Source organism: Pipistrellus hanaki, assembly GCF_964339955.1.
Source record: "Pipistrellus hanaki genome assembly, chromosome: 6".
In the NCBI taxonomy this organism is placed as follows: domain Eukaryota; kingdom Metazoa; phylum Chordata; class Mammalia; order Chiroptera; family Vespertilionidae; genus Pipistrellus; species Pipistrellus hanaki.
The window spans coordinates 37,645,393-37,657,650 of NC_140508.1; the positions used below are offsets into that span (position 1 = coordinate 37,645,393).

Consider the following 12,258-nt stretch of genomic DNA (forward strand, 5'->3'; position numbering starts at 1 on the left):
CTAGGCCAGTGGTCAGCAAACTCATTAGTCAACAGAGCCAAATATCAACAGTACAACGATTAAAATTTCTTTGGAGAGCCGAAAACCGACTTCTGCGCATGGGCCATGAATGTTAAATCGCACTGTATGTGCGCGCCCGCACGTGGTATTTTGTGGAAGAGCCACACTCAAGGGGCCAAAGAGCCGCATGTGGCTCGCAAGCCGCAGTTTTGCCAACCACTGCCCTAGGTGTACCCGCCTTCACATTAGCTTCCTTCCTGAGATGCCCATCCTTAGGTTGGCCCTTGCATTCTGATGAGTTGACTTTGGAAACCCCCCCCCCCCCCAATTTGGTGAACCATCTCATAACACCTCCCTCCCACCTCCACCCCCAGTTAAGTTCTGGCCGCAGGTGAGCCTCATCCTTTGATAAACCAGGAAAGCCTCTCTAGAGTGACTGGCCCAGGTAAACCCTGCCCTTAGGAGTCCCATCCCCAGGTGAATTCCACTCTCACAGAGGACCTGCCCCGGGAACACTTTACTTCCAGTGTTCACTTCACTTCACCCCTTATGTTAGCACTGCCCAGGAGAGGTCAGAGGCCCCTCTGCCCATCCCTCTGTAATTGACCCCGGAGTGAGCTCCAGGATCGGGAAGGAGGGAGGACCCAGAGGTCAAAGAGAGATAGACAGCCTTCACCTGTCCCATTAGCCATCTGCAATCCCACTATTCAAGCCTTATCCTGTTGCTTTAAGTCTTAAAGTTTAAAGCTTGGAAGAGTTAGTGAAAATGTGAGCAAATGAAACATGCACACAGAAAGCAGCAATTGAAACATTAGAGAGAGGTGCGGCTTTCACATGCAGAAGTCGCCATGGGGATTAGGACTGAAAAGAAGGAGAGGCAAGTTACGGAAAGTCTGTCGAATGAGTCCAAAACAGGTGAAACTCGGTGTAGGCCCTACGGGGGATTCCAAGTCCACGGAGGAAGAAAAACAAAAGCAAGTCAGAAACAAACAAAAGAGAGACTTGGAAGAGTTAAAGAAAACAAGCTTAGTCCTAGTTCCCCGACTACTGGGGGCATGAACCGAGGCTTCATGGAGGAGGTAGCTTGGGAGGACTGGTGACAGCGGGACTGAGGCAGTGAGGGGAGAAGCCAGAGACAGAAGGCAGGGAATGGCCTGCTGGGGGGGGGGGGGGATTCAGGACACTACTGGCCAGTCCCAGGTCAGTCCCTCTCTGAGCCTCATTTTCCCCACCTTTAACTGAGTGGGCTGAGCTAGATGATCTCTACGACCCCTTTTAGGCCTGAGACCCCACAATTCTGTGAGTGACCAATGGCCACTGATGTTGGAGAGGTGGTTAGGACCAGGGCAGAGGCCTTGAATAAGGAAATCAATAATGGTAGCAATAATAGTACTGAGGACCATCTGTTAGCACTTGCTGTGCTCTGGGGTCTACTGCCCCAGTGCGCTTTAACCTGCATCACTGAAGCCTCCTGTCACAGCCCCCGTAGGCAGGCAGTGTCATTCCCACTTAATAGGTGAGGAAACTGACGCTTAGACAAGGGTGATGACTGTCCAGGGGCACCCAGTGAGGAAGCTGGACTCTAATCCAAGCCCGTCTTTATCAAGAGCCTGAGCTGTTGGCTGCTTGGACCTTATCCCCAGAGCAGTGAGAGGGTTGGAGGGGGCAGGGGCAGGGGCAGGTAGATGTGAGAAAGATTGAAGAACAGGGGCCATGGAGAGAATTGGTGGGACTTCAGTGACCTGGTGGAGGCCACCTGAACACCCTGCTAAAACTGATGCCCTTTGGGCAGCCCTAGTCTGAGGTCAATGCAGTGGGTCTTGACCCACCTCCTCTGTCCAGCACCTGGAATTGCCCCAGACCCGCAAGGTAGGGGACTGTAGAACTGAGCTGGTGTGAGCCACCTCAGGTTTGAAACAGTCAAAAGCAAGCTTATGCTGCCACCTCATGGCTGCAGCGGACATGACAAGTGTGTACCTCCCGCACCTTCCAGCCTCACAAGGCCTCCAAATGCTAGGAGTGCTCCCCTTGCTCACTGCGCAACCATACCACCACCACCACCACCACCACCACCACCATTACTTGGGCTGGCAGGGACCTCCATTTTTCTCTCTGCCACTCAATGACCTTGGCTAGTCTTTCCCCCTCTGAGCTTCAGTTTCCCAGGCTGAACAGTGGGAGAGCTGAGCCCTGTCTGCTCCGCACCCCCACCAGGAGTCTGGACCGCCTGGATTCCGTGGACATGCTGCTGCCCTCCAAGTGTCCGAGCTGGGAGGAAGACTACAACCCCATCAGCGACAACCTCAACGACTCCAGCTGCATCAGCCAGGTGAGAGTGGTGGGCAGCCAGGACAGTGTGCTTGGCAGACAGAGCCCACCTCTCACCTACAGGGACACACATCAAGGCCCAACCCCTATTGAGTGGTAGTCTGCACTGTGCTTCTGTTTAGTCTGTTCTCGAAGCCACCTATGTGTGTCTGTCCCACTGACTGTCTTGTGGCTGGCGAGCAGTCACGGGGCCTGACATTGCCTGGCCTAAGCTGTGGGTCCTGAGGGAGGGCCCACATGATGGCTGTAGACCCAGGAGCCCTGAGGTCAGGGAACTGGAGAGCTAGGTTTGGGTCCCAGTCTTGTCACTGACTGTAGGAACTCAGAACAGTGAGTTCTCGCTTCCTCCCAGAGCCTGTTCCCTGATTTACCACAAGAGGGTGGTAATTTCTATTTCAAAGGAATCAGTGAAATAATGAACATAAAGTGCTCAGCAAAGGGTAGCTACCTTTATGGTGCTTATCGCTATCTTGCTTTGTGACTTCACACAAGTTGCTTCTCCACTCTGCACCACTAACAGCAATAAGCATACGGTGCTGCACTTTTAATTCTCAGCTCCTCGAACCCTCTCAGCCACCCCCAGAGGGGGCATTATTATTCATCTCCTCATTTCAAAGATGAGGATGCTGAGGCTCAGAGAGGTGAGGTCACACAGCTAGGAGGAGGCAAAGCTGGGTAGGAATCCAGAGCTGTCAGACCCACCTCTGGACCCCAGTCCCTGCCAGGTGTTCAATACTTTAGAGTTTGCAAAGGTGGGACTAGCCACGGCCTGAAGGCTTCCCCCATGGAGTGGACTTGGAGACAAGGTCCAGAGAGAGCACACCCCGGCCAATAGTGGCACAGCAAGGCAGCGAGGGCGGCCAGATGCAGGCACTGCCTTCTCTCTGTGTGCAGTGCCATGGCCCTGGCTAATGGACTGCTTAGAATCAGAAGGCTTTGGAACCCCCAACTCCTCAACACTCCACTGTTTCTAGCCTGGCCAAATCTTTCCCAGGCCCCCAACCTCAGCACTGTCATTCCCAGACTCCCAGGAGACTGACCTCAGGTGTGCGGAGAGGTACAGCATCCCAGACATGGGACCCTCTGCCACCCTCATTCTGGCCCCACCAAGTCTCACTTGAACAGTTGTCCTGGGCCTCCATACCTGCCACCTGCAGTGTGGTCTCAGTGGCCAGAGAGAGCTTTTAAAAGACTTAAGTCAGGCCCTAGCCAGGTAACTCAGTTAAAATGCCATCCCTATATGCCATGGTTTGGGGTTCAATCCCCAGTAAGGGCACATTCAACAGTTAATCTATGTATCAAGAAGTGGAACAACAAGTTGATATCTCTCTCTCTCTCTCTCTCTCTCTCTCTCTCTAATCAATAATTTTTTTTAAATACATATGCAGTGGCCTGGCCGCCGTGGCTTAGTAGTTGAGCATTGACCTATGAACCAGGATATCAAAGTTCGATTCCTAGGCAGGGCACATGCCCAGGTTGTGGGCTCAATCCCCAGTATGGGGCATGCAGGAGGCAGCCAATCAATGATTCTCTTTTATTGATAGTTTTATCTTTCTCTCCCTCTCTGAAATCAATAAAAATAAAGAAAGAAAAATATGCAGTGAAAGTCTAAAGTCAGATCACACCATACCCCTGCTCAAACCCTCCCATGGCTCCCACCACACCCAGGTGAGAGCCAGAGTCTTTACTGGGTCCTGTGAGGCCCTGCCTCCCTCTGGGACATGATCTCAATTTGCCCTGTCACTCACCCTGCTCCGTCCACACCGGCCTCCTCTCTGCTCCTTACACGTCTTATCCCTGCTCGGGTCACTGCACTTGCTTATCTCTTTCCCAGGAGCACTCTCCTCGCAAATCTTTGCACAGCTGACTCTCCCTGCATTTCAGTCTTGGCTCAAATGTCACCTCCTCGCGGGGCCTGCCCTCTCGTGTAAAGTAGCTGCCCTCTCGTGTAAAGTGCTTCGTTTTCTTGGCAGCACTTACCACTATCTAGAATTACATTGTTTACTTATTTACTTAATAATATCTGTCTCACTCTGAAGACTGAGAGCTTCCTACAGGTGAGGACCTTGCTGTCTTGTTCCCCACAGTGTCCCCAGTACAGGGCTCAGGGCATGCAGGTATGTGCTGGATGGACAGCTTCCCTCCCTGTCTCTCCCATCCTATCAAATTCTGTTCCCTCAGCTCTCAGTCTTCCTGTCTTCCTGTTTTTCTCTCACCTCATTCACATTTTTCTCTGACTCTAGTGTGCCTCATTTCCATGTTTCTCTCTGGGTCTGCCTGTCTCTCTCTCACATCCATCTTCATCCCATGCCTGGCCCTGGCACTTGGAATACTTTTGTCCTTTGGCTACACAAAAAGGCACAAGATATTAGGCAGGCTTAGGACCCTAGCAGGTCTCTCCTATTACCCCCTGTCTAGCCCCAGCTATGTCCTAGCCCAGGGTCCTCTGAACCCCCAAAGCTCCACCCCAGAAGCTTGAGCAACCTGAGCCAAAGTCAGAGATTTGCCAGCTCTAGCTGTGTCTCTGCAGCCTTGATTCCTGTCCCAGAGAGCTTGTCCCACCAGGCATTGACTGTGCAGGCCCTGACCAGGGAAGAGAAGGCTCTGGGCTCTGTCTCTAAACTGTAGATCCTGGGGGCTGCCTGCCAGGTAAGAGGCAGCAGACAGGGCATCCATGGTGCCAGGGGCCAGACCAAGAGAAAGATGTGTAAACAGCACAGTACAAATCCCCTGGAGTGAGCCTCCCATCCAAGGGGGAAGCCAAGTAAGACCTCCTAGCACCTGTGCTTCAGCCAGTCTGAGGAGGAGGTCAGACCACAAATTCTTTGCAGCCGAGCCTGAACAACCAACCCCAGCCCCAGCCTTGGTCTCCCCATAACTCTCCTCTTCTCTTTCTGCAGATTTTTGGACAGGGCTCCCTGATCCCCCAGTTGTTTGGGCATGAGCAGCAGGTCAGTATTTTTACCATTTTTTCGTACCCCAATCCCAGAATCCAGAGCTGGGTCTTAGGCCTGGCACCTGGGTGGTCCTAACTCCCAGCCTGGACAGGTAATAGCAGAGCCAGCTCCAGGAAAGCCACCTCCAATGAAGGTGGAGCCTAGGCTCATGTTGGCACCTTGACCTTCCACTCCTTGGCCCTATCGCTTCACTTCTCTGTGCCTGTTTCTTCCTCCCCAAAATGGGAAAGAATGGGTGAGGTTCTGAGATAGGCTAAGAAATAACCCCAGAATGAGGGAAAGCATTCTCTGAGAGCCTTCTGGCTCCCGCCCTCCTCACCTCCCCCAACGCTGGGGAGAAGCCTGGGCAGACTGCTTCATTCGGACAGGCTGGGGGCTGGTGGTATTGACCTCAGCCCCGAGATCCCCTAACTTTTCTCTTTTTTGGGCCTTTAAAGATGTTGGGATGTAACCAACACTTACAAATCCTTGCACTCACCCCACAGAGCTTCCTATGATACTAGGTACAGGTTAGCGGGTGTTTACTCTCCCAGACACTCTTCTAAATTCGTGACATGAATTATATCACTTAATCTTGATAACAATCCTATGAAATTTGGTCTATAACTGGTCCCCATGTTATACCCTTGATTTTAGCCAAAAGGCTGAAAGCAGTATTAGCCTCCATTTTATAGATGGGGAGACTGACGCACAGGACGGTTAAATGAGTTGCCCGCATTCACACTGTGAGGACATTATGAACCAGGGGCTGAAACCCTGGCATCCAGTTCCAGAGCTGAGCCGTTACTGTGAAATCCCAGAGCAAGGCCTCATTGCCAGGGCAGTACATGTCAGGTGGCAGCGTTGGAAGATAAACACCTCTCTCTCTAACTATGCCATGCTGCCTTTTCATTACCAGCACTATCCAATAGAACTTTCTGCAATGATAGAATTGTTCTGTAATCCATGCTGTCCAGTAAGGTAGCATGAGCAAGTGAAATGTGAATAAGGAAATGACTTTTTTAAATTTAATTTTAATTAATTTAAATCTAAATAGCCACACATGGTTACTACTGTAACAGCTTTAGACCTTATCAAACATATGCTTCCCATTGGGCGATGTCATTTTACTCCATGCAGTCAGATGAGTACACAGACATTTCATTTCATTTAGATGGAGAAACCCTGACCCAGAGGATAGGGATGGCCTGAGATCACACAGCCCGGTCCAGAGCAGAGCTGGCCTGGGCCCACCCAGCTCCGTCCTTCCCTTCACATGCTGTCAGTCATGGGCTTCCCTCCCCTGTAGCCCCTGCCTCCCCCAGGACCTCCATCCAGTGTCCCTTTTTGGCCGGCTGACTCCTCAGCTTATATTCTGTGATCCCCGGTCACCAACATGACCCCAAACGTGAGTCAGGCAGACCCTTCTAGAACGCATGGAAAGAGTATGTATGGGGAGGACCCTCTGTGCTCACACCTCCAGCTGCAGATTTGTAGGATCTTCCATCAGTCATCTTTGGAGGAACACTGAGAAGCCATCTAGATGAGCTTAAATTAGATGTGAGGTGGCAAAGAGCAACCATTCTGGAATTCTCCATACTGCCCATGGCAGGCATCACTAATCCATCTTCACTGCCACCACCCTGGCCCAGTCGTAGGTTCTCTCACCAGACTATCGGTCGCAGCGGTTTCATCTTTGGCCTCTACCTCCATTCCAGACCCCTCCCCAGTATCCACTCCGTAAGCCAGGGCTAGATTAATCTTCCTTAAATATACATTTGGAGTGTTTGATTCTGCCACTTCCTCACTGGGTTCCCCTGGTAAGTGTCTTCCTCTTACTGCACGTGGTTATTTATTATCTCATTAATCTTGACAACAATCCTATATAATTTGGTCTGTAATTAACCCCTATTTTATAGAGGGTAAATATCTATAAATTGTAAGATAGTAAATATCTAGCACACCTATTGGCACCCCTCACTCCAACATCCCGGGCAGACATTAATAATTTATTATAGCCCTAGCTGGTTTGGCTCAGTGGATAGAGCATCAGACTGCAGACTGAAGGGTCCTGGGTTCAATTCCGGTCAAGGACACATGCCCAGGTTGCGCGGGGCATGCAGGAGGCAGTGGGTCAATGATTCTCTGTCATCATTGATGTTTCTATCTCTCCCTTTCCCTTCCTCCCTGAAAATCAATAAAAATATTATCTTAAAAATAATTTACTATAGCCTTCTTTCCCCCACTAAGTTTATATGTGGCCACAAAATCAATCTATCGGTCCATCGGTGTGGACACACAGGTATAATCTCGTTAATATCCTGGAAACTCTCCTTAGCAGTTTCTCCTCCATTGCAGAGACGGAGTGAGAAGGGCTGTGTATTTCCAAGGGCTCCTCTGCTCTTCCCATTCTGAGATGGGAGGGGGAGGAGGGGAGGGGGAGGGTTGGGTTGAGGCCCCACAGACTCCACAGCCCAGCGCACAGTAGCAGCGGTCCCTGGAGGAGCACAGCTGGCCCCTCACGCCTGTCTCTGCCCGGACAGGTACGGGAGGCGGACCTGAGCGACCAGTACGAGGCGGCCTGCGAGTCGGCCTGCAGCGAAGCAGAGTCGACGACGGCGGAGGCGCTGGACCTGCCGCTGCCGAGCTACTTCCGCTCCCGCAGCCACAGCTACCTGCGCGCCATCCAGGCGGGCTGCTCGCAGGAGGAGGACAGTGTCTCCCTGCAGTCCCTCTCCCCACCACCCAGCACCAGTAGCCTCAGCAACAGTCGCACGCTTCCGAGTGAGTACCGAGTGGAGGGGAAGGGTTTTGTTTTGCTTTGTTTAGGGGAGGGGCAGCCAGTGGGAAATGCTGGGGAGGAATTCGCGGAGGGACGCCTGGGGGCTGAACTACTCATCAGCTGGCGAATTGGAGCTCAAATGGGGGTCACAGAAGCAGATGCCAGCACTGGTGGCCCGGGTGAGGGGGCTGGGAAGTACAGCCCGTGGCTATCAAGACCCTGGCTCAGAGGAGCCACCTACTGGTGGGATGGGCTCACTGAAGCTCCAGATCAGTTAATGCAAACCTGTGGGGAGGACGGGAATCTCCAGAGAAGGCTGAGATTTCTGGAAGAGGATGGGATCTGCATTGAGCCTTCTCTAAAGGAGTGAGCTTGCAGGTTTCTCTCATGCTCACAATCAGGGACAAGCTACCCTTCCTGATACTTGTTCTAAATCCTCTGGAGATAACCCATGTAAGGGTCAGGGTAAAAAGAGAACCCGTGTCACAGAGCAAGCCATGAAAATCAACGAAATCAAGACCCAAGGAAAATGATAGCACAGTATCTGGTTCCGTAGAGAGAGCTTTGAGCTTACTCTGGCTAGCTGGTTCTCTCCCAGAGCCCGTTTCCCCATCTATAAATTGGGGTATAAGCCAGACCCTAGGGGGCTCTTGGGGAGATGAAATTAAGACTGGGTGTAAAAAGTGTTTATCGGGGCCTTGCACAGGAGCTGACAAGTGGTAGCTGTTATCAGACTTGACTCTGAGCTTCCTAACAATGGAAGGCAACTGGTGTTGGGTTGTTGTCAAAAGAGAGACAGCTGTTTCAAGTACTTAATTGGTGTTTGATGTTCATAAATGAACCTGAATCCTGTGGATAATCTATACATAGGAAACCAGCTTGTTGGCAGGAGGAACTGGTCTTTGCAGGCGGCAGAGCAAGAATCCACTTTGTTTACCTGTTGCCTGGGTGATATGTAGGCAGATCCTTGAGCTTTCCAGCCACTTTTAAACATTAAGGAACAGTCTCGTTTTCAGGTATCAAGAGCTCAGTCTGGTCTCATTTCAGACTTGTCTACCTCCGCATCTCATGGTAGTCAGTGTCTTCTCTGTTCCTTGTTCTGGTCCCTCCAGGTGGGAGGGCGAGGTAGCTAGTGCAGGTGCCATATGCTGGCTCTTTCTCCTATGTGGAGCTTTTGGGGTTTCTCCTATCCTGCAGGACCACATGGTGCCTTCTTGTCTGACATGAGCAATCTCCCTCCAGCCCACTGTTTCTTATTCCCCCTTAGCTTCTCCATCCAGAGGTCCCCCCTCCCCACTCAGCCTCTTTTTGCTAGAGGGCCTGGCTCTGCCAGGCAGCCACTTGGGCAGAATTCTCTGAGGACAGCTCCAGCCCTGCTTTCTTTCTTGGTTCCCACATAGCCCATGTGAAATGAGGCCTTTGCCTGCAGCACTCTGAAAGTATGGGTTGGTTTGCTATAGCCTTCCTTCTAGAACTGCTGCCACACACAGGTGTTGCATTTTAGAGGTCTATAGGCAGGTGTTGAAGTTCTGTGGCCTCCAAAATCCAGGGGATCCCTGCCAGGCTCTTCCAGTCCTCTACAGTCCCCTTAGGAGCCTCGGGTACATGATCAGATTTCCCACATCATCAGGCCCATGAGAAATTCTCTAAGTACCAAGTGGGCCTTGTTGTTGGGGGGGGGGGGGGGGGACATCTAGCACCTTAGCAATTTTCCTCAAAGAAACCCTCATTCACTAATCTCCCCTCACCCCAATCACTCATGAATGATCTGCGAATGGATGTTGGGCTACATGTCTCAGATCTGTTTGGGTTCCTATACTAGTTACCTAGAGTAGTACTATATAACAAACAACCACAAAATCGGTATGATACAACAGTTAACATTTATTTCTTGCTCCCAAGTTTGTGAATTAACTGGGACAACTCTGCTTCTGGGGCCAAAGGGTCCTCCTGGGATCAGTGGCCTGCCCCGGCATGTTCTCATGGTGATGGCAGGAGCACCAGAGAATAAACCTAGCTATACATGCACATTCCAAGGCCCCTGTTTGCATAATATTTACTAAAATGATATTGGCTAAAGTAAGTCATATGACTGAGTTCAAAGATAAGGGATGGAGAAGTACTCTCCCACCTTTGTGTCGGAAACTGTATTTACATGGCAAAGGGTTTAGATATGGGGAGGAGTGAGGAATCAGGGTCAATAATTCAATCTCCTACAGCCCACTCTCTTGGCCATTAGAAAATATGTTTATCCTCAAGACCACCTCCCACCCACCCCCAAGTTTCATCCAATCATAACATCAAGATCTCATGACTTCTGTCAGGTCTGGATGTGACTCCTCTTGGTTGAGTGACCTAAAATCTAAAGATACAGTTGTCCACCTCCTACCTATAACTCTGCACACATCCAGCACACATTGGTGAAATAGAGACAAGATAACTGCAATTCACACTCCTGTTCACAAAAAAAGAGAAAAGGAATTCAGAGACTTACTGATCCATGGCAGTTCTGAAGGTCTTCTGGGCAAATGTTGGACGAATGCTCTAGGATAGGAAATTACCTTGATGAGGCCCAAGCTGTACCACCAGGGGTTGACTCCCTAACGCACTGTTCTTAGCAGCTTCTGCTTCTGCTCTCTGAAAGCCCTTCCTGTTCTATTTGCCTTTTGGACCACTTCTTTAAAAAAAAAATATATATATATATATATATATATATATATATATATATATATATATATATATATATAAAATTGATTTTTTGCAGAGAGGAAGGGAAAGGGATAGAGAGTTAGAAACATCGATGAGAGAAACATCAATCAGCTGCCTCCTGCACATTCCCTACTGGGGATGTGCCCGCAACCAAGATACATGCCCTTGACCAGAATCGAACCTGGGACCCTTCAGTCCGCAGGCTGCCGAGCTATCCACTGAGCCAAATCAGTTAGGGCTGGACCACTTCTGAAGAGAACATTGAAGAATGTGCTCTTTGGGCAGTTGAACAACTTTCTTAGCCTGAAGTCCCTAAAGAGAGTTAGGGACCCAGATGTCTTTTTACACTTAGAATGGTCTCAGTCCCTTCTGCCCAAGCTAATGGTAGTTTTGGCTGTGCACCTACCTCAAACATGTTATGGGTTTCCTACGTATTTGATTCCACTTAACTCCTTGTGCCAATACCACACCCACAATTACTTTTGAGCCATGCCAGTCTCTCTAGATTCAATTATGACTACTTCGGTACATCAGGCAACTCCTTTCAGCTTTCTGGAAGCCCTTTTGAGCAGCTGAGAGCATCTACTAGGGCATCTTATTATTCTGGAGTATTAGTAAAAGATGTTACAACCACACCCGGGATTTTATCTGGGCCACATGCTGTATCTTAACTGGCCATCACCTTGGTGTGTTCTTTGTCCTTTGCCCTTGGTTTCATTTGTGTCTTAATTTGAGAATGACTTACTAGCAGGAGAGGCTGAGGTTAACACATTTCTTTTCCAACTCAGCAAGTTCTGGGCCCTCTATATCCCCTGCAAACACTCCTTAGTCCTTCTATGAATATTCTTTATTATACAACTTTATCAAATGCACCCAAAGGGGCCAGCTTTTGCTTTCACATTTTGCCTGAAAACTATCTTGCCCAAATCCATGTACTTTCTTCAGGTTACTATAGGTTGACAGTTTTACCAAGCATTTCACCCCCACATGATATGGGTTACCTTTTTTCAAGCCTACCGTAACATTTTACCTACTACTTACCACTTGGTCTCAGTGCCAATGCTACATGCTTTTGTTGCTAACATTCCCTACTTCTGGTACCAATTTCTGTATCCATCAGCTATTATCACAATAATGCTTTGTAACAAATAAGCATGCCTTTTTTAGCGGCACACAGTAATACACATTTGTTCTCATTCATGAGTGTTCAAGCTGCCTGGTTCTATTCTGCATGTCCTACGTCCTCCTCCCGGCACCAAAGGGTTCCCCTACAATCACTACCCTAGCCAGGGCATGCTCTTGTCATGGTGGTGGCAGAGGTATAAAAGGGAAAACCCCACTCTGCAAGTATATTTCAACTCTCTTTCACATCTACTCATATTTGGTTGGTTAAAGTAACTCATATGAGTCCAAGGCCAAGGTCCAGGGAAATATATCCCATCTTTTGTGGGAGAAGCTGCAGTTACATAGAAAAAGGTATGAATTCTGGAAAGGATTGGGAAT

General features: G+C 49.7%; 1 protein-coding gene across 2 annotated transcripts in view; it reads left to right on the plus strand.

The window, feature by feature from the left end:
• DLGAP4 (DLG associated protein 4) overlaps positions 1–12,258 on the plus strand; it is a 178,360-nt gene that overhangs the window by 111,643 nt on the left and 54,459 nt on the right. For both annotated transcript variants that reach the window (XM_084888641.1, XM_084888640.1), the window contains exons 5-7: positions 2,215–2,329; positions 5,229–5,279; positions 7,808–8,048. In XM_084888641.1, the coding sequence (XP_084744767.1) occupies positions 2,215–2,329; positions 5,229–5,279; positions 7,808–8,048 (407 nt within the window). The remainder of the gene's footprint in view (positions 1–2,214; positions 2,330–5,228; positions 5,280–7,807; positions 8,049–12,258) is intronic.